The sequence below is a fragment of the Aulostomus chinensis genome, chromosome 14 (assembly GCF_037954235.1).
Source record: "Aulostomus chinensis isolate RoL2024-O1b breed Wild chromosome 14, RoL_Achi_v1.0, whole genome shotgun sequence".
Classification (NCBI taxonomy): Eukaryota; Metazoa; Chordata; class Actinopteri; order Syngnathiformes; family Aulostomidae; genus Aulostomus; species Aulostomus chinensis.
The window spans coordinates 2,724,346-2,746,696 of NC_141333.1; the positions used below are offsets into that span (position 1 = coordinate 2,724,346).

At 46.1% G+C, this 22,351-nt stretch overlaps 1 protein-coding gene across 1 annotated transcript in view; it reads right to left on the bottom strand.

Annotated features, from left to right (window-relative positions):
- gmds (GDP-mannose 4,6-dehydratase) overlaps nt 1-22,351 on the bottom strand; it is a 157,212-nt gene that overhangs the window by 96,113 nt on the left and 38,748 nt on the right. Inside the window, exons 5-7 of the mRNA XM_086223266.1 lie at nt 14,449-14,641; nt 12,120-12,224; nt 1,756-1,883 (exon numbers count right to left, since the gene is read on the bottom strand). Coding sequence (XP_086079392.1) covers nt 1,756-1,883; nt 12,120-12,224; nt 14,449-14,641 — 426 coding nt within the window. The remainder of the gene's footprint in view (nt 1-1,755; nt 1,884-12,119; nt 12,225-14,448; nt 14,642-22,351) is intronic.

Consider the following 22,351-nt stretch of genomic DNA (forward strand, 5'->3'; position numbering starts at 1 on the left):
TTCTGAAGATACTACTTATCACCGGCCATGATTAGAAATGGAGAAAAATCAAACCTGCACTTATTAAAAAGATCAAAATCGATCCAGATCCCACAAGTAAATGATTTAAACTGCAGGATTTGTTTCGTGAAAAGCTCATTCAATTGGCTCAGCCTAGTTACACAGAAAGTGGATTTTTGGTCATAAATGGTTTACATTTCAACTTCCCCCTTCCTTCCAATTGATAACCTTTTTACTAACCCTTTATTGGAGCAGGTTTTGTGCGTTTTCTTACACCAACACATATATTAGCCGTTGCTAACTGGCTAGAAGAACCAAGCAAGTGTGACTGGAGAAAAAACAAAAGTATTTGCTGGTACTGAAAATACATAAATACTGGAAACTGTACAGGATATTGAAAAAGGTGGAAAGAGTAACAACGATATGTGGTATCAGAACCAAAGATGTCTCAAACAGAGTCGGCTTGTCTTGAGCAAAATTGACAATAATTGTCCTCCCAAAAGAAAATTGAAACGTTATTATGAACCAAGCTCATTTGTTCGTGATGAATCCGCGCGATGCGAGTAAAGTCGAACAGATTTTTCCATTAAAACAAAGTCAACTTGAGGCGTCATGCGGCTTTGGGGTGAAGACGCCAACAACGATGAGCCGTCTCCACACCGAGTCCACCGAGGGCCCTTTGTTGCTTCCCTCTCCCCCTCATTTCCTGTCATTTTACAGCACGCAAATCCAAAGGCTTCAAAGCTTGGATTTCTTTTATTAAACTGAACTTTTCAGCTTTCATTTGATACATCATCCGATTTCCACATCAAGTCAGACGTCAAACCACAGGAGACAGAAATGATTCAGTGCGGTTATGATTGGATGTGAGTGATCCGGTCTTCCCGTATCAGGCAGTGAAGGATGCACTGCTGATGCCACTTACACCTCCGCGTCCCGTCTGAGCAGCCTGAGCCGCCGCCCCTCTACCCACCCTGTTCTGACGCGGTGACCTCACATTGCGAGCTGCAGTTTAACCTCCTCAACTCCCCTCCCATCTCAAAGAACGCCCCCTGCCACCGCCGCCACCATCACCTCTTAATAATAACACGCTCCGCTGTGAGGGGTCTGCTGTCAGACATGGCAACCCGTCGAGCCTTTCATCTCCACAGCCACACACACACGTGTTCCAAACTTCACCTAACACACACTCGGACACACTCACATGAATGTTTCCACACACAAACGAATGAAGGGGAAGAAACACACACATTTTGAGCTGCGTCTGCTCCTGGATGCAGCGACCCCACTGTTCGTTTCATCTCCCCACTCCTCTCTCTGCTTGTTGCTGGCACCATTACACGAACAAAAACACCGTATTTCTGTCATCGTCCCCAGGACACAGCTTTCCCTTAATATCTCTCTTTCTTCTGCGGGCGTTTGGGGAATGGTGATGGGGGCCTGGAGGGATCTGGGACATGGGTGAGTTGTGGGAAACCAGAGTGCAGTCTATGGCCTCACAGCATGCCGCCATCTCCCTCTCCTCCCTCTCCCTCTCTCTTTCGCTATCTCCATTTCTCTTTTGGCAGACAATCATAGGAGGCTTCATGCAGATCGCATATTGCAGCCTCAAATGATCTGGGAAAACATGCCCTGTTAATGCTATGTGCACATCTGAACCCTGTTCAACTCCCAAGAAGTACTGTACATGCAGAGTGTGTGCGTGTGCGTGCACGCGTGTTCCTCTGGGCTTGTGTGTGGATACGTATGTCTTACCTCCACGTAGTCTTTGGCGTGGCCCCAGTCCCTCTTGGAATCCAGGTTGCCCAGGCTGAAGCTCTCCAGTTGGCCCAGGTGAATCTTTGCCACAGAGCGGCTGATCTTACGTGTCACGAAGTTTGAGCCTAAAACACAGGACATAAAAAAACGTGTTGTTGGCTTATTCAGAATTCAATTACAGTTTGTAGAGAACGTAAGTGTTACAGAGGCTCTGCTCAGTCCAACACACACAAACACTGATAGTCCGAAACAGAGGGACGAAGAACAGACAAGTGAAATGGAGGCCTCTGCGCTAAAGACTCAGTGAGAGATCCTGACCATACATGTCCACAACCCCCCCCCCACACACACACACACACACAGCAATCCAAACCTCCACTCTCCTGCTCCAATTGTTCTTTCGCCAAAGCAAAAACTCAAACAAAAAGCCACCGACTCAAATCAATTTGTCACCACTTCACGTCAGAGCCAGAGGATCCTTTTAGAAGCCTTCTCTATCATTTTCCTCTAATTCACTGTTTCAGTGTCAAATCTGGAGCAGATGCCAAGACAAATCGAAGTCCATCGGTCTATCAACACAAGGGGGGGGGGGGGGAGAAATAGTAGGGAATTTCCCAAAAAATGACAACCAAACGGGACCACCCGGGTTCTGCCAGTGCAGTGTCCAGTCCAGAAGCAACACGTCAATGGTGGATGCGGTGCTTCTGGAATGGACACTTGACACAATCAAAGCCAACACACGTGGCGATGCTATCTGCGGGAAAACAAATTAGCTCCTAATGACTATTTTTGTGCTGTTAGCAGGGTTAGAGGAGTTTTGGGTGCTTTGGCAGGACACTGAGGCTCGGTGTCATGTTCTTTGTTCCTTCTGTGGGGGAAAGATGCTGCGAATAAATGCCCCGATTCTCCAAGTAAAACAGCGCTACACAGCTGAAAACCAGCACTAAATATCAGGGTGTCGTGTCGACTAATGGCACCGTCATCGCCGAACAGCTTATTAGAGCTGGCTTTGCTCTTCTGTTGTATGTACAAAAGTCAAAATAGCAGATATGTGAAAACATGATTTCAAAGGAAGGCTTGCAGCCTGCATCAAAGACTTGGCTATTTATATCTCTACTGTTCAGAAAACTCCCACAACCTTGCGTGAACCTCTTTGAAACCTCTTAAGAGTTCCTACACTCAGGCTTTTTAGGCTCATCATGTCTGAGATGAATGTTGCCTTTTTCCTCTTCGCCCATCCTGGCCATAATAGCTCGGCTCTGTCTCGACACTGTAGAACTGCTGCCCTGACATGGAGCAGAGCCTCCAGTTAGACACTGGAAAATCCCATGAACCCAATCATGCGAATGTACCAAATTTGTAGTAATTATTTCATAGAGTAGCGACAGAGCTGGGCAGGCTGAGCGAAAGCAGACCAGAGAAGGTTAGACACGCTTATTTGAGAAAATACAGCATGTTGTGTGTCGGTAGCTGGTCACATGGACCCCGTGTCAATGCCGTTTAGTTGCCATGTTGAGACGGAGTTAAATTCTTTGAAGTTTACGTGAGGTTCTGTACAATGTCAAGGTCCTCCCTTTATCTTAAAAGTTATCTATTATTATCAATTGTATGAATCTGTATTATTGACACATTTATTAGAAAATAGCATGTGCCTACAGAGCGTGGATAATTTGCAGATGGAAACCCCCTCCGATGTCAGACCTGTCCCGTCCTTGCCCGATCACCTCATCTGGCCCCGGGGCCAACCACTCATCTGTCAGCTCGACTGTTTCTGGCAGGTACCGGCGCTTCTTTTAACTAGTCAAACGTTTCACAGGGATTATCAATCAGCTTCCAACGAGTCCATGCTGTCCTCTCATCTGTATCAGCCTCTCGTGTCACCGCGCAGCATCAGTCAGCGGGGATCTCCCGCGATTTACGTCAGTTCACTCATCCAGCTTATGAACGAATCTTCATTTTCGGAGCTTAGTTGTGCTGAATATCCTTTTCTGCTAAGGCTGCAAACGCCTGCGTGAAATGAGCTAAAAATGTGATGTCACAACAAGCGAGAAGCCAACCAAGAAGCCGTGTTCAGTTTGAACTGATGTCATGGGCCGCTACGGGGCATTTAAATGTATGTATACGTTTTGATAACCTTTTAATATGTGTGTCAAAATAAAAGTAATTATAAACAATACATACAAAGCATTTTTTTAAACAAAATTACAAAGTGCCTTGTGCTTCCAACGAAGTGCTCTGTGCCTCAGCTGCTTTAGCAACTTACAACACAGATTTGCTGATCTATTTAAGTTGAAAACGAGAAGCTGCCAGTTCAAGTGTTTTTGAACAGATTTATTATTATCATTGTGATAATTATTATTATTATTATTATTGATTTATAGATCGTTGGCACCTTTTGGCCAGGCAGAGTAAGAGGAGCCCAGATTGGTAACTGCAGTAAATTTGAAGGCTGTGGTTTGATTTGATCCAACATCCAAGGAAAACTCAGGTTTGCAGGTTAAACACAGGTTGTCAAAACTCGGTTGAGTCGAATTGGCTCTTAAAAAGGTGGCAGAGGGATAGAGTGTAGCCCAGTACCCCCAATCAGTAATAAAGTCCATTATTTCCCCCCCAGGCACACCTGTAGTCTCCTTATAAAGCTGACACCTATGTTTGGAGTGGCTCCGCTCCCTGCCTTCTCTAATTGGTGCGGTGTGGACCGGAGCATGGGCCTAATATACCAGCCTGCCTGGCTGTGGACAAAGCCTGCTCTGTTCCTGGCCCGGGTGTTAATGTGTTTCCTTTACTGGCAGCAGCACCGCAGGACAGCCAGGACGAGGGGGTGGAGGCATGTGAAGGGGGGGTGGGGAGCTAACAAGAGGTTTTGAGCCCAAACGGGCCAGCGGTGGCCGTTTCACCTTGCCTGCAGCCCGGCGGAAAGTCTAATAAAACCACAGGCCGTGAAAACTGAGCAGACAGCAAAAGCTGTGCCAGAAACTGACACTCACTCATTCCTTTTTGTTTCCAAGCCAAAGAAGTGACAGGAACAACGTAACACACGGGCTTCGTTGGCACAGCTGGGCTGAAGTACTGGGAGAGGGTGGAGGAGGAGGAGGTGGAGGAGGGGGAGGGTGAGGAGAAATGTGCAGAGATGTCTCCCATCCAGAGCCAGGCCATGTGGGCCCAGACAGGATGGGGATGGGAGCTGCCAGTTGGAGGCTTGGGTCTGGGGGAGTCCGGGAGGGGACTGAGGATTTGAGGGGATTTTGGCTCAACTAACCCCGGTTACTGAACAGATCTGTTGTTAGTACCGTGCAGCTACAGGAAGGTGACTTATGAAGTCTATCCTCAAACTGTGTGACGGCCAAGCTCTTACACATGCAGACCTTGAAGGCTCTGACTCACACTCATTTATATTACTGTCTGAGTGTATTTATGTGCATTTACTGATTGAAAATCAACCGCAGAGGGATTAATCCGAATCACTCTTTAGTAACATTTATTTTAAAGACATAATGCGCGGTCATGGCTGTGTTGACTGGCGCATTAGCCCTGGAAAAACAGAGAAGTCTTGAATCATGTCATTCATTTATCACATTCATATTAGACACAGATTCCACAAACTGCCATAAAAATGACACCGCAAGTATGATACTTTAAAAGCCTGTTTACACCAAACCTCATTGTAACTAGCGCCGCACTGAGTCTGATTCACAGCGTTGTGAAATCAGAGCTCCAACACACCAGCATCTGCGCCGGCGTTTGCTCTGCCGCTTTCGGTCAACATCACGACTGTGAGCGCCTTTGCCGTTTTTCTCATAACTAAAAATTCTTGGTTTTCCCTCTGCTCTTAAACCTGAAACAATCCAGGTCCGTCCACGATGCGCATGGCAACCGTAGTGGCAGACAATAATCGTGACCACGCTCAGTGCATCAGACTCGTAGCCACGCGGGCCACATCTAGGTCCATTTTTTCTTCATCACACAACAATGAGATCCTCGGGGGGGGGGGGGTATTAAAACTCCAGAATCTCTGCAGAAACATCTCAGTCAGTGCTGCAGGGCGCACCCGCATCACATCGCACACGTCTCTAATGGGTTAAAGCCGGTAGTGCCACTTAAAAAAAACCACTATAACAGCATGGAAACAGATATACAGATATTATAATTATCATATTCCAGCTGTAAACTGCCTGTCTAAAAGGGGCTACTAGATACGTTTTGCAGTAAAAAAAATGAACTTCATCTCTAAGCCAAGCCTGCTCTTGCTGCTTCAGACCTGCCGTTTGTTTTTCAGCTCCACGTAAATTCACTCTGAGGTGATTTACAGGATGTTCTCCCTTTGCTGACTAAAAATTATGGAATGTCTTCCAGACACTTAAGGAGGCACATTCCAAAAATAGAACTGTACATTGCCTACTTTATTCAAAAAAACAAAACACCCCCCCCCCCAAAAAAAAACACAAACACAAAGGCTCATTCCAAGTATTTTCCAAATATTTGACGGTTGAGTCACTGCTAGTGAGCTTGTCTGAGCAGGTCCCACTTTCAACACGCAGATATAGCCGAGACTAAATTTTGATTGTTTCAGGGTTGTCATAGAAACCCTTAGCTTACCTCCACACAGGGTTTACACACCTGTTTTGGAATTCAACCAGAACTGCAGATCCCATAATCCCCCTCTGTGTTTGAGCACTTGCCAAGGGGAGTAAAAGGCTTTGTGGTATATATGAAGTGGAAAATGCAACCCCTTAATTTCCATCTCACCTCCCACATGTTTCGAAATTTACACTTTTTGATGTTGCCCTGTTTTTCTTCCAAATGAACGCATACTCGGCTCATAACCATCTCCTTTATCTATTCTGAGTTATGGATGAAATACATCACTTGGAAAAGCTGAGCGATTCTGCAGGAGGAATCTTCCCCAGGTCGCGGGGGGGTGTTGGCCAAATTCCACCCAGGCTAAAGACCTGTCAGCATCTGCCATCACCGTTATTGCACAATTCATATTATGACTGATATCTAGAGCCTCGACAAAGGGAGAATATTTGCTTTACATCCAAGAGAGGTCATGCGCTCAGCTTCGCCAACACAGCGTCTATTCACACCTGTCTACGTTCTGGGCTGACTCAACTGACAGGGAGGGTGAGGAGAGAAAGAAATGCGATCCGAAGGAGGGTTGGAATGGTGCAGGAGGGCGACGAAGACAAAGACAAAGAACAGCACACTGTTTTGGTTTTAACTGGGCACAACGCGACCCAAATCGATGGGCAGCACAATGAATGTGAGCAAAGGTAAAAGACAAGCAGGGTGTGTCGAAAGCGATGTTTTTCTTGAGCTGAAACACAGACTGCACCACCTCCACACAGCCGAGCCCAGAGCGAATGAGACAGTTTCACCACTGGTATTGAAAACAGACGTAACCGTAGCTGCAGCTGAAGAATCTTCCAGCATCATTTCGGGTTTCGGTTGTCCTCCTGCAGGACTCTGACAGGGATTGGAAATGTTTAAGAGTCAATAAAGTTCCCCGAATTCTCGGCGCAATTAGTCCTGTTCAAAACGTCGTTCAAGAATCTCGGTTACCATGGTGACGGGGGGGAGGGGGGAAACAAACACAGGTTTGAGGATGGCAACTGAGATGAGTGAAGGCTGAAACCTCAACGGCCACGTGACGTGCCTTAGGAGAAGACGAAGGCGGAAAGAAGCACCTCCGTGGTCATGTGACACAAGTCAGTGGAGGAGGGAGAAGACTGTCATCAGCTCCTGCTTTGAGGCTCTGCTCATCACCTGGCAGCTCAGCTGACGTTTAGTTTGCTCCCATGTCTCCACCTGATGGTGGTACTGTGCAGTAGTCGTCAATCAATACTCCAGCCCCGAGTATCAAGTGCAGCTATGTTTTAGTGGATTGCTGTTCAGAAGGTGACACAGGAACTTGAATGTTCAATATGTGACGTTACAGCAGCTACACTTCCTGTCTTCACTCACACAATTGTGCAGCTTTGCTGTTATGATTTTAATAAATTGAATGAAATCATTTTGACTCAATGCATTCATCCAGTTATCAATATTAAGTGCTATAAAAGTATCGTGGGCCGTGTATTGGGATAGATTTGGGATCGTGAGGTCCTTGCTGACACCTGAAGGAGTGATGGATGGAAAAGAAATTGCAACCTCTGTGCTGAGTTCCATGTGACGAGAACATCTCGACACTCCACGGCCAAGCCGTTCCCATCTAGGGGTTTCCTTTGAAAATAACCCCTCCGACAAATGGAAAACATATCCTTTTCAATTCTATCATGCGATCTGACCTTTTGGGCTCAACCTCAATGAAAGCAGAAAGATGAAGCCAAGGCATGTAGAGGTTGAGCAGCTGTATTTGTGTGTGTGTTCGAAGGGGCAGCATTGACTTTGGCAGGGCTATTCCAACTTCCCCAATGCTAACTGGTCTTCTCTCCTAACATAACAGTATATTATTCTATACTGCCAAGCATGAACCACAGAGCTCTCAGGGTAGAGAGATGGATGGGACTTCCCCAAATAAACCAAGGAATTAGCCGACAACTGGAGCTGGTCAGTAGCAACAACCACGGCTACACACGTAAGACATATTACTGCGCTGATTTACTGCAGGGCCTTGCATCAACATTCTGCTAATAACTATGAATTAAACTTGCCTCGTATTGTCAAAATGAGATTTTTTCGGGACTTTGAGGTTCTGTGTTTGTTGAGTACGATCACCAAATAAACATATGAGCTGGTTATTTGCACAGGTTTTGCTGTGCATCACTCTTGCCAAGAGACTGGAGCACTGCTCTGTCTCATATGTCACAGTAATACGGAGCCTATTTAGCACCCCTGCTAGCTCTAATCCCCCTCTTCAGAGTCAGTGTGAGGGCTGTTTGTTATGGCTAACAGCTAAGCTAACCAGAAGGGAGCTATCCGAGTGTGAACCGAGTGGCAGATGCGGGCTTCTGTTTGCTTTGCTTCACGCTGGATTTCCACCGGGTTGTTTTTCCTTCCCGACTGTCCGATTTCAGCCTTTCGATGCAGAACAATGGAGATCGGCTGCTTATTGGTGTAACAGTCAGGTGTTTATGAGAACGGTAAGAGGAACCAGATGCACATTCCGGCTGGGATTAAGTCATCCTGGGTGCTGTGAGAGCTTCCAGTTGAATCCAACAGGAGGACAGTGAGTGAAAGTGGTTTCAAGATTCCTTCCTGCCTCTGCAGCCATTCCCAGAAGCCACCGGACCGTCCTACGTGACACATCACACCACGTTGTGCCATGGCGATGATTGGACGCTGGTAAGTCACGTTGGCAAGTGCCATTAGAGCAAGGTTCACTTCATTTGTTGTTAAAGAAAAAAACTGCCATTTGAAGCTGAACTTCCACTGGCACCCCGTAGACAACACTGTCACGACTTTTCCAGTGTGGAGGGGGGGTTGAGGAGTGGTGATGTCAGCGCCGCTCTCGCTGACATCATCTACTTCCTCCCTCGTTAGTGACTAATCATCCAAAATGGTGCATTAGGGGGCAGCGAATAAACAGCCTGGTGATGAATGACCTGTATCTCAAATGTGTTGAGACACGTAGGGAACAGAGAACAAAGATATTCAGGATGTGTGTGTGTGTGTATGTGTGTGTGTGTGTGTGTGTGTGTGTGAGACCAGAGCGCACAGCACCATCTTAGACATAATCCCTCCTTCCAAAGTGACATCAGTCAAACAAGCGCTGCCGCGATTGTTGCTCGATTGATTGAGACCTGTACTTTAATACCAACAGAAGAGAAATGACACAAAAGTATAATTTAATCATTTAGATCCCGACACCTGAGCTTCCAGTATCGGCTGATACCAAGTGTGCTAAAGACACTGGCATCTTTCTTTTGTGTGTTAGCAGGGAAGTAAATATGAAGTCTTGCAGGCAGCACGTACACTGACTTGCCCCTGCCTGACTGCTCATTGAATATTAGTGAAAAAAATACTGGTAAAATGTACACGTAAAATGACGTGGACGTCACATCAAGTCTTACAGGTATAACAACCCGCATGTTGCATCAGGTATAAATGGGCTAGTCCCCCGTTTCCATGTTGTAATGGAAATAGATGTTAGCATGAGTAACACACAGAAACCAAAACAATTACCAAGTATTCAAAAGGGCGACTTTCTGTTGTGTTGTACACACTCAAAACTACTATGTGTAGTTTTGTGGGTGGAAGCAGCTCAAGTGCGACTCCGCTGCTCTAAAGGACTTCTGAGGGTGACACGCCCCCCTCGGCGCAGCGTGGCGGGTCACAGCAGGCCCAGGGGGCCTGGGTAAATACTGGCCAACAAGCGCCACGGTAGGTTGTGAAAGGCGGTGGTGGGACATCTGGCCACATCACAGCGCAGCAGCGTTCCTGCTTTATGAGCAGCAACAGCCTTCAGTCTGAGAATAGAAGTGGCAAGAGCAAACCCAAGGGCCCGCTGCAGAAACGCTGACTGTACAGAACCTTGGAGAAAAACACGGAACGAAGCAGAGAGAGAGCGAGAGAGAGAGAGAGAGAGAGAGAGAGAGAGAGCGAGGGGAAAAGGATAGAAGTAGAGTCAGGGAGAAAGACGAGAAAGAGCTGACCGAAGACCAAAAACCTTAGGACGTGTTATCGGGTGGGCAGCGAGTTTTACCCTTATAAGGTCATAGTGTGTACATGTGGAACGTCTCTGATTTCACAGTTTCACAGGGCCGCTTGTCCAGTCATTAGTTTAAATATAGGACAACAGCTGATGTTATCATAATTATATATCCAGGTATAATTACATGCTCAAACAACTGGTTGATTTATGAATAAACAGAAAATTAATCAGCAAAAATGTGAACAAGCGATCCATATCTGGACCCTTTATGTAAAGCAAAAAACTGGTAAAAGACTGTGTGACTCAGGGTGGGTGAGAGTAAAAAAAAAAAAAAAAAGTTTCTTTAGGAATTGGTTCAAGTCTGTTTTGTCAAATGTGATCCAGGATCAGTTACCCAGAGAATTCCCTTCCGGTGCAGCGATCTGGAATTCAAAATAAAAGCAGCGATGCTTTTTACTGTGGTGGTTTTTGTCGGAGCGCCACTCCTGTGTAAACAAAGGTCACGTTACCCCACCGCCACGATTAAATGCAATGCAAACTAAGCTGGCAGGATCAATAAGTCCAGACCCTGTTGATTGCTGGGCTTTGATAATAGTGTAACTCATGTTTACATGTAACACATACGCCTACCAACTCCCCAGTAAATCCTCCCACGACCCCGCTGTTTACACTGAATTAATATTCCATCCTTGTGTGACAGTGTTGTCTCAGTTGTGAATAAATTGAATATCAAATTATAACTGACTGTTTAATTGACAGTGGGCATTGGATTTGTTGCTGATGTCTGAGTTCTGAAAAGAGATTTGCACAGAACCAGTCCTCCCTTGAATAATTGATGCGTTTACTCGAGTTGGGAAAATCCCACTTCAGGTCAAAAACAGACAAATGAAAGAGAAAACCACTTAATTGGCAGCATGAGAAGCCAAGTAATCGAGAAGTAACAGTTGTTCTACGCCACCACAAGCACACTCTCATATTGGGAAGGCAGTTCATGTTGACATGCTGCATTCTTGTGACCTCAACAATTACTGAACCATCAGAATGGCTGCTGATTCACAGACGCGATCAACTCTGTCTACTCGTTTGTTTCCACCAGGTATTCTTCCCTGTTCCCACCCCCTGCCTCCACCTGAACCCGCCCTGTTAGCTCCACTGCCTGTAAACTACACCAGTTCCCACACCTATCTATTTGTGGTAACCCATTAAGGTTTACTGGCTGACCCCTGACCTTGGCCGGGGTCGTGGCCGGGGCCTTCATCAGGGGATAAATCATAAACACCTGAGTGGCTGACCTGGGCACAGCACTGAGGCAGCAGTCATGTGGTATTCATTTTGGGTCTCGGTGGCGTGTAAATCGGGTTAAACCAGCGCCTGCGACCCTCAGGGCTCAGAGCGCATATTAAAAATGTGACCACAACCCACTCACTCATGTGTCAGAATGTGTGTGAGTGTGTGTGTCAAGTAGCTGTGAGAAATCAGGCCCCACCAGTGAATCAATAAGACTTTATATTGAGCATGTAATTGAAAACCTTTACACAATCCAACAATGGTTCATGTTCCATTCTACTGCTTTATTGTTGGGTTAGCGTGTAGCTCAGGCTGGCCGTGTGCGACTGCACCTCAGCAGCACATCTATCATTTGATCGGCCATCTTCCCCTTCAGGGCTCATTCTGGACGATCATGCTGAGGCTAGCTTCCTCTTCAAGCCCTAGTTTTGTGTTGGACACGGGACAAGCGAGCGCCTGCAGTGCCACGCTGTGCTCTCACCTCTTCTCGGGCTCTCGTGGTTAAAGAGGATCCCGTTGACCGCAAACATGTTGTAAGCCTCTCTGAAGTTCACCACAATCCAGTAGGCGTAGAGTTTAGCAGCACCTGGAAGAAAAGGGAGAAACTCACAAAACCGTGTTTCCATTTCGTTGTCGAGCTAATTTAAATGAACTGAGGATCGATCCCAAAAGAGGGAATGTACATCAGCAAAGTTACGCAAGGCTGTAGCAAAGAGAGGAGAAGAAGAAGAAGACCAGTTTATCAGTGAAAACTGGAGAGAGATCTTGAGGAGTTACATTGACGAGGACAAGTTGTGAGTGTTGGTGAGTACCAGCTGGTATTTGACAAGATGCCACTGCCCGCACACAAGGAAATGTTTTGGGAGGATTCAGGAAACAGCTGGTCAGTCTCGTGACCTGTTGACGTCATCAGAGCTTCAGCTAGCTTTATAGTTGCATCACACCGCATACAATGTAGCCTGATGTGCTAGCTCGCCAGCGAAGCATCACACCAACACAGTTACATTTCAACAGCTGTGATTGGTTTGCCTCCAACCATAAAATGTACTCCGGTGCATTTTCATATGTTCGTTTAAATAATCTACTCTGGTGGTCTGATTGTCTACAAAGTACAAGAACTAAGCATAACTTGTATAACTAGTACAACTCGTATGAATTCCCTGCCACCATCAGCAGTGTGACTGCCGCGTAACACAGCCAGGCCACTGCAGAGGCATTCAGGCTACATCATCGATGTCAAAAGTCTTTGGAACCAGGATGTAGGCCAGCCTACACACGAGAACAAATCAAACTTAATTTGAAAAAAAAAAAAGGGGGTCTCACGTTCAGTGCTTTTATGTTTATGGACACTGAAAAGAGTACCGTCACCGAGGTGGCAGCGAATGAGGATCCGTTCTGTAAATAAACATGTTACTCTTCTGAAACCATCAACCTTTTATAATGACACACTTCAAAACATGCATCAAAATATGTCCCCTCCAGTCCAGTCTCATGTACAGTCTTCCCTCCATGGACTGGAACTATGTATAACTTGGTCCAGCACTGAAGGTGTGAGGATTAATCCATTTACTCCGTCAACAAATAAAACCGTGCATCTGTTTATGCAGTTCAGTCTTTCAGAGACGACTAAGCGAAGAGAGAAAGAGTGATCTTCTCGTCTCAGAGCTGCAGAGGAGAGAGAAAGTTGGTGCTGGAACTGTGCTACATGTCATAGCTGAACGCAGCGGCACCGCGGATCGTATTTCACCGTCAAAAACATTAAGCATAGGCCGCCGCTGATTGACCAAATGCAGGCTCGTACAGAAAGTTCTCCCCTCTTTTCCTCTCACAACCTTCCTCCTCCTCCTCCTCTCCTCCCTGCTTCTGCGATGAGGGGAATACCAGAGCGAGCGAAGGGAGGCGCCTGTTGATTAAGCTGTAGGTCAGGATGTGCACTTGGAGGTGAAGGGAGGTCGCCATGGCAACCTCCCCCTTCCCAAGTCTAATTAATAGAGCAGCCCTCCTCATGATGGTATGTGCCTCCCATGCAGCCTAAGATTGAGTGCTGACAGAGGGGGAAAGTGTGAGGAGAGCATTTAGACAACCGAGAACATGAAACCTGATGCTCACACACGTGTACGACCTGAGAGTGAGTGAGTGTGTGTGTGTGTGTGTGTGTGTGTGTGTGTGTGTGTGTGTGTGTACGTGTGTTGAAAGTGATTGCTGTGGATATAAAGGTGTCTTTGTTAAAGTGAGAGCCACTCCAGTCTTCAGTCAGACGTTTGGCCTCAGGGTGTGTGGAGAGCTAAAACGCTGCCTGAGCACTGAAGCCCCCCTCTATTCTCTCTCTCTCTCTCTCTCTCTCTCTCACACACACACACACACACACACACACACACACACACACACACACACACACACACACACCTATCTTAGTGAGGACTTAAGACGTTCCTTAGCCTCACATCCTAACCTTAACTTTAACATCTATGTCAAACTCAAATACTTGTTTCTAAACTGGAGCCAATTTCAAACCAAAAATAAGTCTCAGTGCCTTTACAAGTGTCTCAAATAATGAGGGCAGACCAATGCGTCCTCTCTCTGTCAAAATGTCCACACTACGATGGTTAAAACACATCTACAAGGACAAAGTGCTGCAGCTGTTTTTGGAGACCTTTGCTCGTACACTGTCAGTCAATCATCTGGTGCGACGTAAAGAATGTTAGCTGCTCCATGTGACTGTGTGTTTCCACATGCCTCTACATTACATATGTATGTGTGTGTGTGTGTGTGTGTGTGTGTGCGTGTGTGTGTGCACGTGCGTGTATTACCGTAAGGTGAGCGAGGGTAAAAGGGCGTGGTTTCCTTCTGAGGGATCTCCTGGACTTTGCCATACAGCTCGCTGGTGGAAGCCTGATAGAACCTGACGCTGTTGGTCAGACCGCAGGTCTTTATGGCATCCAAGAGACGGAGCGTGCCCACGCCATCCACGTTGGCCGTGTACTCTGCCAATTCAAAGGAGATCTAAAGAGAAGAGAGAGAGGAAACAGGGATCGACGTTAACACAGTTAAAGAACAGAATAAATTTGAGTTCATGTACCGCAGAAAATCAGTATTTTCTTTCTCCACTAAAGAACACAAGTGGCAAAAGTCAAATTTTTAATTTGGCCGGAAAAAGGATTTGAGACTTTAAAAGAATATTAACAACATCCAGACTTGCAACTTTGTCTCACTAAGAACCAGCAGAAACTCAGGTGACCGCATCCCAGTTGTCCTGCATTCCTCCACCATAATGTCTCTATTTAACCGGAAAAATTCCACTCAACATTTTTGTTACATTTAAATTGGAAGGTGCCTGTAACCACTGTCAATTCCCATGATTCAAGTACAGCTGTCTGCTCCACACACAGCAGAACAAGAACTGGGACGCTGCCCCTCAGCAGGCTTCCAGAGGTCGGCCAGTCAGGGGAAAGAAGGGTTCAGGGTCAGAACGGGAACTAAAATGGACTCTTTTCACAGAAACGATGACTTCAGGGGCTGCATAAAGGCTTGGTAAGATATTACACAAGGCTACTCCAGCTGAGTACCAGAACAAACATGAAGAGCTGACAATGTGCATAAATGGTCACGTTTTAGAGATGCTCTTATCAAGCGACGGTATGCAAATTATGTAGGATCCTGTGAAAAGAGCATAAAGTGACACAGAATGAATAATGCTCGACTGTCCCCGAGGAAATCTCCAAAGATCCCGAACTCAAGAACAAGCCAGTAAAAAATGTCCCTCGAATGTCAGAAATATCAGAAATTCTCCCGTCAATGAAGGAGGGAGGGCAACAATGGCTGCAGGGGAAGAGGAGTGTGAAACCTGCTGTTGCCGGAGTCCATCAGAGCCAATCAGAAACCTCATAGCTCAAAACACACTCCACTCCAACTCCCAGAATGCCTGTTTTCCACAGATGAGGGCCAAGGGGGACGGAACCTTAATGAACACTTGGGGGGAAATTAAGTTTAAATTAGAAATGCATGTGTGCGTCCGTAAGTGTTCGTGTGTGTATAAGAATGTGTACTTGCTATGTGTGTGTGCCAGATTGGCCTCGAGCACCAAATCAGGCATGACGGTTAAAAGCCTTGCTGGTTAGTGGTCACCACACCTGGAGGGAACGGCCCGTCCTGAGGAAACGCTTTGGCCCTTTAGTGATTCCACACCATCGCTGTGCACACGGCCAGATAAAGACCCCTTATTTAAAACTGGGAACCCAGAACACTGGGCCTCTATGCCGCTCATAGTCCACACACACACACACACACACACACACACACACACACACACACACACTGAGAGAGGGTTTGATCAGGGTCAATTACACTCCTCAGCTCGGTGTAATTACGTGTGACACCCCACTCACGCTTCAACTTTGCATTCTGGCATTTTCATTTACGTTTACATCGTTTAAAGCAGCAAGAGACGGACACTTGAGGCGCTGACACAAACATCGCCAACACACCAACAGCAACACCTGCACAACCACATCAAAAACTGAATCCTCTCCAGTCCAAAAAAACAAACAAAAAAACAACAGAATTCTGTCTCAGTGAAAACCACAACCAGGATAAAAGATACCACCGAGACAGCTTTACGAGAGGGCGGAGCTGACATGCTAACGTGCATGGCTGCGCCCCAACCCTGACTGACGGGTCTCCATGGCACGGCGGGCTTGTCAATCACCCTTAAACTGACCCTGCTTTACTGGATACTCTTCTCTCACAGGGGCCATAATTTCTGATTTCTTAATTTCATATTTTCCTACTTTAAACCCAAAGATCATTTCCTAAATTTCTATCCAAACCAGGCCACTCAAGTCCAGATTACTACCATGTGCTATCTCTTCGTTTGATGACATCACTTGACTGGTCCTCATAGATCCCGTAAGCACCTTCAGTGGTTCTATGGTTCTGTTTAGTGAGACCATCACGCTACACGCTAACCGATTTCCTGATCGGTCCATTCAGTGTAAAATGATGAACACAGCCGACCCTACGTGTCTGATCATTTTAGCACGATTTACTTATGAATGTACAATTTTATAATTTAGACTATTCCATTTAAAATTTCTTACATGGCTGCTTTTGAGCACAGCCTTATTCACCATCTCATTTTAAAACTTTCGGCAGAAGTTTTGAGTAACTGGAATGTAAATGGATGACAAAGTTAAATTCAGGTCGGGGTTTTTTCAGGTCAGGGTTGGTGCTGCCAATGTTGCAGCACGCTAACAGACAATATCTGCTTCCATGTTCCGTGACGGGGAGGGACCACCACACAAGGCCAACTCCCTCCACTGCCTCTGCTCACCCAGCTCACTCACGTCCACCTTCAGATCTTCAAGCGTCACCGTGGAGCTCCTCCTCTCCTCCACCTCTTCCTTCCTCGTCCAGCTTCGACACCCGTCGCTCTCCCTGGACCTCATAAACCTTATTCTTGCTGCAGCCTCCCTCCCCAATACCCCCTCTCTGTCCTGCTATCTGTCTGTGTGTGTGAGTGTGTATGTGTGTGTTCATTCCTCTGGAGGTCTGCACACACACACACACACACACACACACACACACACACACACACACACACACACACACACACACACAGACCAGGTATCAAAACCAGCTGAGAGAAGCTGGATTGAGGACGCCTTGACAACTTAAATCAAACAAATTGCCTTAATGCCTCCATTCTCTGTCATTATGCGAGGCAGGGCGAGCGCTGACGGCTGGAAGGCCAGACGTTTGTGTACATCTCTGTGAGTGTGTGTGTGTGTGTTTGTGTGTGGGAGGGGGCTGCTGGGCCCCTCAGTCGACCTGGCAGTTATTGTTCTGTTCTGGGAAGCTAGCCAGGCTCTGTCAGCATTGGGGGTCCGCCGCCGCGCAAATTTCTCCCGGCCGGAAAAAAAAAGAAGGCGATCCATTTAAAAAGGTTCTAAATGTGCAGGATATACGTGTGGCATTTTTGGGTTTCATTACTTTCCTGCTCACACAAGGCCTGTTGAAATGCATGCTTGAGGCTGGGGAATGCTGCTCTCTGCGTGTGTGTGTGTGTGTGTGTGTGTCTTGACAGATGTATACATATGAGCAACATTTATTCAGCCGTGGCCTCTCTACATACCTGCATGGCTTCCATTCAGGATCGTATGTAGGCATTAAGTTGTATATACTCCGCCGTTGAAGAATGCATGAATGCGCTGCATTGTGCGATCAGACAAAAGAATTTATTCACTCTTGAGGACAGAGGCAAAAATGAAAATATGGATTTAGAATTTCATGGTAAATACAGCAACGACGCGGCTGCTCGTTAGAGCTCCAGAGAGAAGATTCAGCTTTTCTGTGTTTGTGATATTCAAAAGAAAAAAAACTTTCCAGAGGTTGAATTGAAAATGATGTTATTTATAATAACAGGTCATTTTTGCTCAGCAATTATCTCTTCAATAATATGTACGATAGCTGTTGATCTCCAGACGCAAACGAGCATTTTCTGATCCGACAGTTCTACTAAAAACTAAAAACATTACAAACCCTGCCCACTTTTCATGACGCGTCATCGAAGGAGTACTAAAGGTGTTTGGTTTTTTTTGGCGAGGGCTCATTTAGATTCAAGGAAAGATTACCGTCTACTATTAAGGTTAAAAACCCTGGTCTTTGGCCGTAAATTGAAGGGAAACTCCAGTATTTCTCTATCTGATCATAGTTTTCTGTGTTTGGGTGGATGATTGGATTCTGTCCAGCACTGAATAAGAACTTCATGATTGTGCAAAACAAAAAGTATCCATGCAGGACAATAGTCTTTGTCAAAGATGGCTAATACCAGCGTTTTGCAACCCTATGGTATCCACGCAGGCCCAGCTTAGCAAATACCAGAAAGTACCTTTAATCTCCTGCAATGACGACGAGATGAATCACGGTCTTAGTTTGTAAGCGTTCGATGGCGGAGGAGGAATCAAACGGCCATCTTGCAGATTGAAGTCTAATGTTGAATCGACCTGTCCACCCCCCTCAGCCTCCTCCCTGTGGACTACACACGTATGTAGTTCTGAACATATTTAGGTCCAAAAGTTGAACATATATCATGAGTTCTGTTGATTCTGGGTTTGTTTAGTTTTTTTTTTAATTTTGAAAAGCAACATCCCACCAGAGGGGATTTGCCCTCATTGAGAACGGAGATCCCGTATCGTCTCCATCCTGCGTTATTTGAACGCCATCACCAGACGACTGCACAATCGGAGAGAAGCAGAGTCTGCATGCGTGTCTGCCTTTAAGAATATAATGAAAATGTTCCTCCACGCCAGGGCTGGACTGAGACAAAAAAAAGAAAAAGAAGCTGCCCTGGCACGCTGGCCTCGTCCAGCCCATCGTGGAGGATCACACACCACCCATCTTCACGCTCTACTGAATACGTAAACCAGTCAAGCCTCTCCCTGAAACACTCCAGCATGTCCTGAACAAGAGGAAATCCAGGAAGATTAAGAAACTAAATATGCTTCAGGTCCAGACCATTGTTAGTCTACTCTCCCACAGGCGTGGTTAACATCTTGAGACACTGAGGGTTTAACCCGACCGGAACTCTTGTTTGCGGGGTAAAACTGCACCGATGATGTGAGACGCCGCGCTCTAAGAGAAGGTTTTGACTGGGTCCATCAGCTGGCTTCAACAGTTCTTAAAGAAAACTTTATGAATCATGTTAAGCATCATGAAGCAGTAAAACCCAGAGAAAAACAGTCTAATATATATCAAGGTCTGCTGCCAAGCTCCCTCGTCTCAGCCGATAAATCAGCTCTTACAACGCAGCAGAGATCAAGCAGGGTCACCGTGGTAACGCAGCACCCGAGAGGATGCTTGTTTTGTACCTTTATTTATTGGTGAGAATATTTATTTCGAAATGCTTCAGTAAATTTTTCTGTAGCTGGAGGTTACAGCTGATTTCAATAACACTGAGGGACATTTTACATGTAACAGCAATTTTTTTTTTTTTAAATAATAAAACAATTTAATCAAAGAAGAAGATGCGTCTGATTCTCCCTCCAGTTGATACGATGCCGATTCTCAGTCAAAGTACCGGTTCTTGAACAATTCCAGGTTCCAGGTCAGTATTGAGCAGGTGCTTTTAATTACCTTCATCCCAAAAATGTCACGTTGAAATCCAGATAATGAAACCACTTTCTGCTATTTGAGATCAGGAAAAGAGGAGGGGCCGACCTGGTGCAGGTGCACTGCTGTGAGCGCCGAGGCTTCACTCAGCACAGGGACACACTGAAGCAGCAGATTGATGACGTCTGTGGTAAACCGTCATCGTGCCTCAGATTCCAGATGCATGACTGAAGGAACTAGAGAAAGCAGCTGGACTGCACTTGGACGAGCATCACATTCTTGTGCTGGTGGACAACGCCGTCAAATAGTGAAACTCTTGCACATTCCTGCCAACCGCAAACACCCAAATAAAGGAATCACTGAGACGCCCTGGAGCTGGAGGAGACAGAAGGAGAAGGAAAACAGACGCAGATAGAGGAGGAAGAGAAAGTGTGTGGGTGTGCATGAACCGGGGTGGGCGTTCATGGGAGTCAAACCACAGTCAATTACACCTTTACTCATCACATCTCAGGCCAACTGAAATTAGAGCGGTCGTGTGTTAACAGGGCAAAGACAAGCAGGTTGAATTCTGTCCAGGAGAGGGAGGTTTACACACAACCTGGCAACCCACACACAACGACAGAAGCATCTATTACCCCAGTTTCACCTCCTCAACGACACTTTCACCGTGCTATAAAGCCAAAACCGTACAAGGACCCCTCTCTCCCCCGCTGCAGCTCCGCTCTCCTCACTGCCTCAGCATCACGGGGCGAGCGGCAGCGATACAGAGCACAAGGTAGATAAACGGAAATAAATGATCAGATAAAATATGAGAGGAGGAAGTTTGTTAGATCATTCTTAGTCAAAAGAAGCGAATATAAAGCGATATACCAGTATGAAAATTAGCATACTGTATAAATATTTGCTTATAAACGGCGCTGTAGATCACGTCCCTCCATCCATCACGGCCTCTGGCCCTCTGGAAGGTGTCCATTGTCTTCCCCGTTTCCAGCCATTATGTTAGTCCATCGATCATTTTTATTCTCCGTCTGCCTCTGCTGCTCTCCCTCTCCAGCTTTCCACTGGTAAATAAATGTTCTAATGCCTCTTATGATGTATCCAAAGAATTTCAATCGCTGTCTCCTGATTTTTTTTTTGACCAAAGTAAGTTTTGTTTTATTTTTTCGTAGAACGTCTCTCTTGTTCATTTTATCCTCTTCCGACACGCAAAGCTTTTTTTCGAAGGAACCTAATTTCTGCTGCATTTACTTTTGTCTTCCTTCTTGCATTTGTGATTCCCCACGACTCCATCCATCGGTGTTGGAAGCTCTCGGGTGGTTGCCAATTGCTAACAGCTACTCATAATCAAGAATTCTTTAAATAAAACAACAAAGGAAGGCCAATTTCATATCGTCTCATCATATTTTGGGAAACGATTAAAAAGATAGATTGACCAAAAATGGAATACGTTTTCAAGGAAAAATGATGATGCTAGAGCTTGAGAACCTCGAGAGAAACCAGAACACTGTTGCATGAACACATCTGACAAGTCTGAGTCACGGTTAACTGCTTTGTACCTGGACGTCCACACAGATCCTCCAAGCAGACCTGCAGGGAACAAAGTCTACATGACCGGGATCCTTGCAGGCACTTTTGAGCTGAGACGCACCGCTTCACTTTTTTCAGTTCCGGCCCAGTTCACACCTGCTGCTGCCAACGCTGATTCTGAAAACAGAACTCCTGAATATTGTCATCGTATTACTGTGGTCCTTATGAGGCCATAATTGTACCACACGACGCTTCTCATTCAAACGGCAACAAAATATTTCATTGCATGTAAATGAGTTCCAAAGCATCTGCTTTTAACTGCATGTAGGATGGGTGACGTGTCTCATGTGGCAGCAGGTTCATGGGCCATCAGAAGCTATGGAGCGAGGAGCGAAGGCCGGAGCAGCTCCTGGCTGGGATATTTGGTCGCTGCACAGAATGAAGGTGTAACAGTAGCTTACGGCGCCACTTCAGTCAACACGATTAACGGCAGCAATGAGAGGATCCCATTTCTCAGCAAAGCCCAACATGAGTCCTAATACCTGTAAAAGCTCTCATGTTTTAACTAGACGACGGCGGCGGTCGCTGCTCAACGCAGACCGACACGAACAGAGCTCCTTCATCACGTGTTTCTGCGATGTGATGAAACCTCAGAAACGATTGTTCCACCTCCAGTTCTGTCTTGTTGGAATTGTGTCACTGCAACTGCACCCAAACACACACCTGCCAGAAAAACAAAAGTACAATGTTTTGCTCCCGCTGTGCCAATCCGCTTCACCCTGAGACACAGACAAAACAGGATTTAAAGAAGCGTGGGAGAGGCAGAGACGTATTCAGAGAAGAGTGAGTGACAGGGGAGAAGGACAGAGGTGGATCTACGACATTGCATCACCCGGTTGGAACGTGTGGTTTCGCTCTGTGAACCAAGAGTTCTTAAAACGGATGCAGTTCTGCACAACACAAGGTTCAACTGCAGTTAAGGCTCAGGCATGTGGACCCTATACAGTAACAACACTGCCTGCAGCCATCATCAGCGTCGTCTAATTTCCTAAATAACACAGTACACAAATCCAAACACAC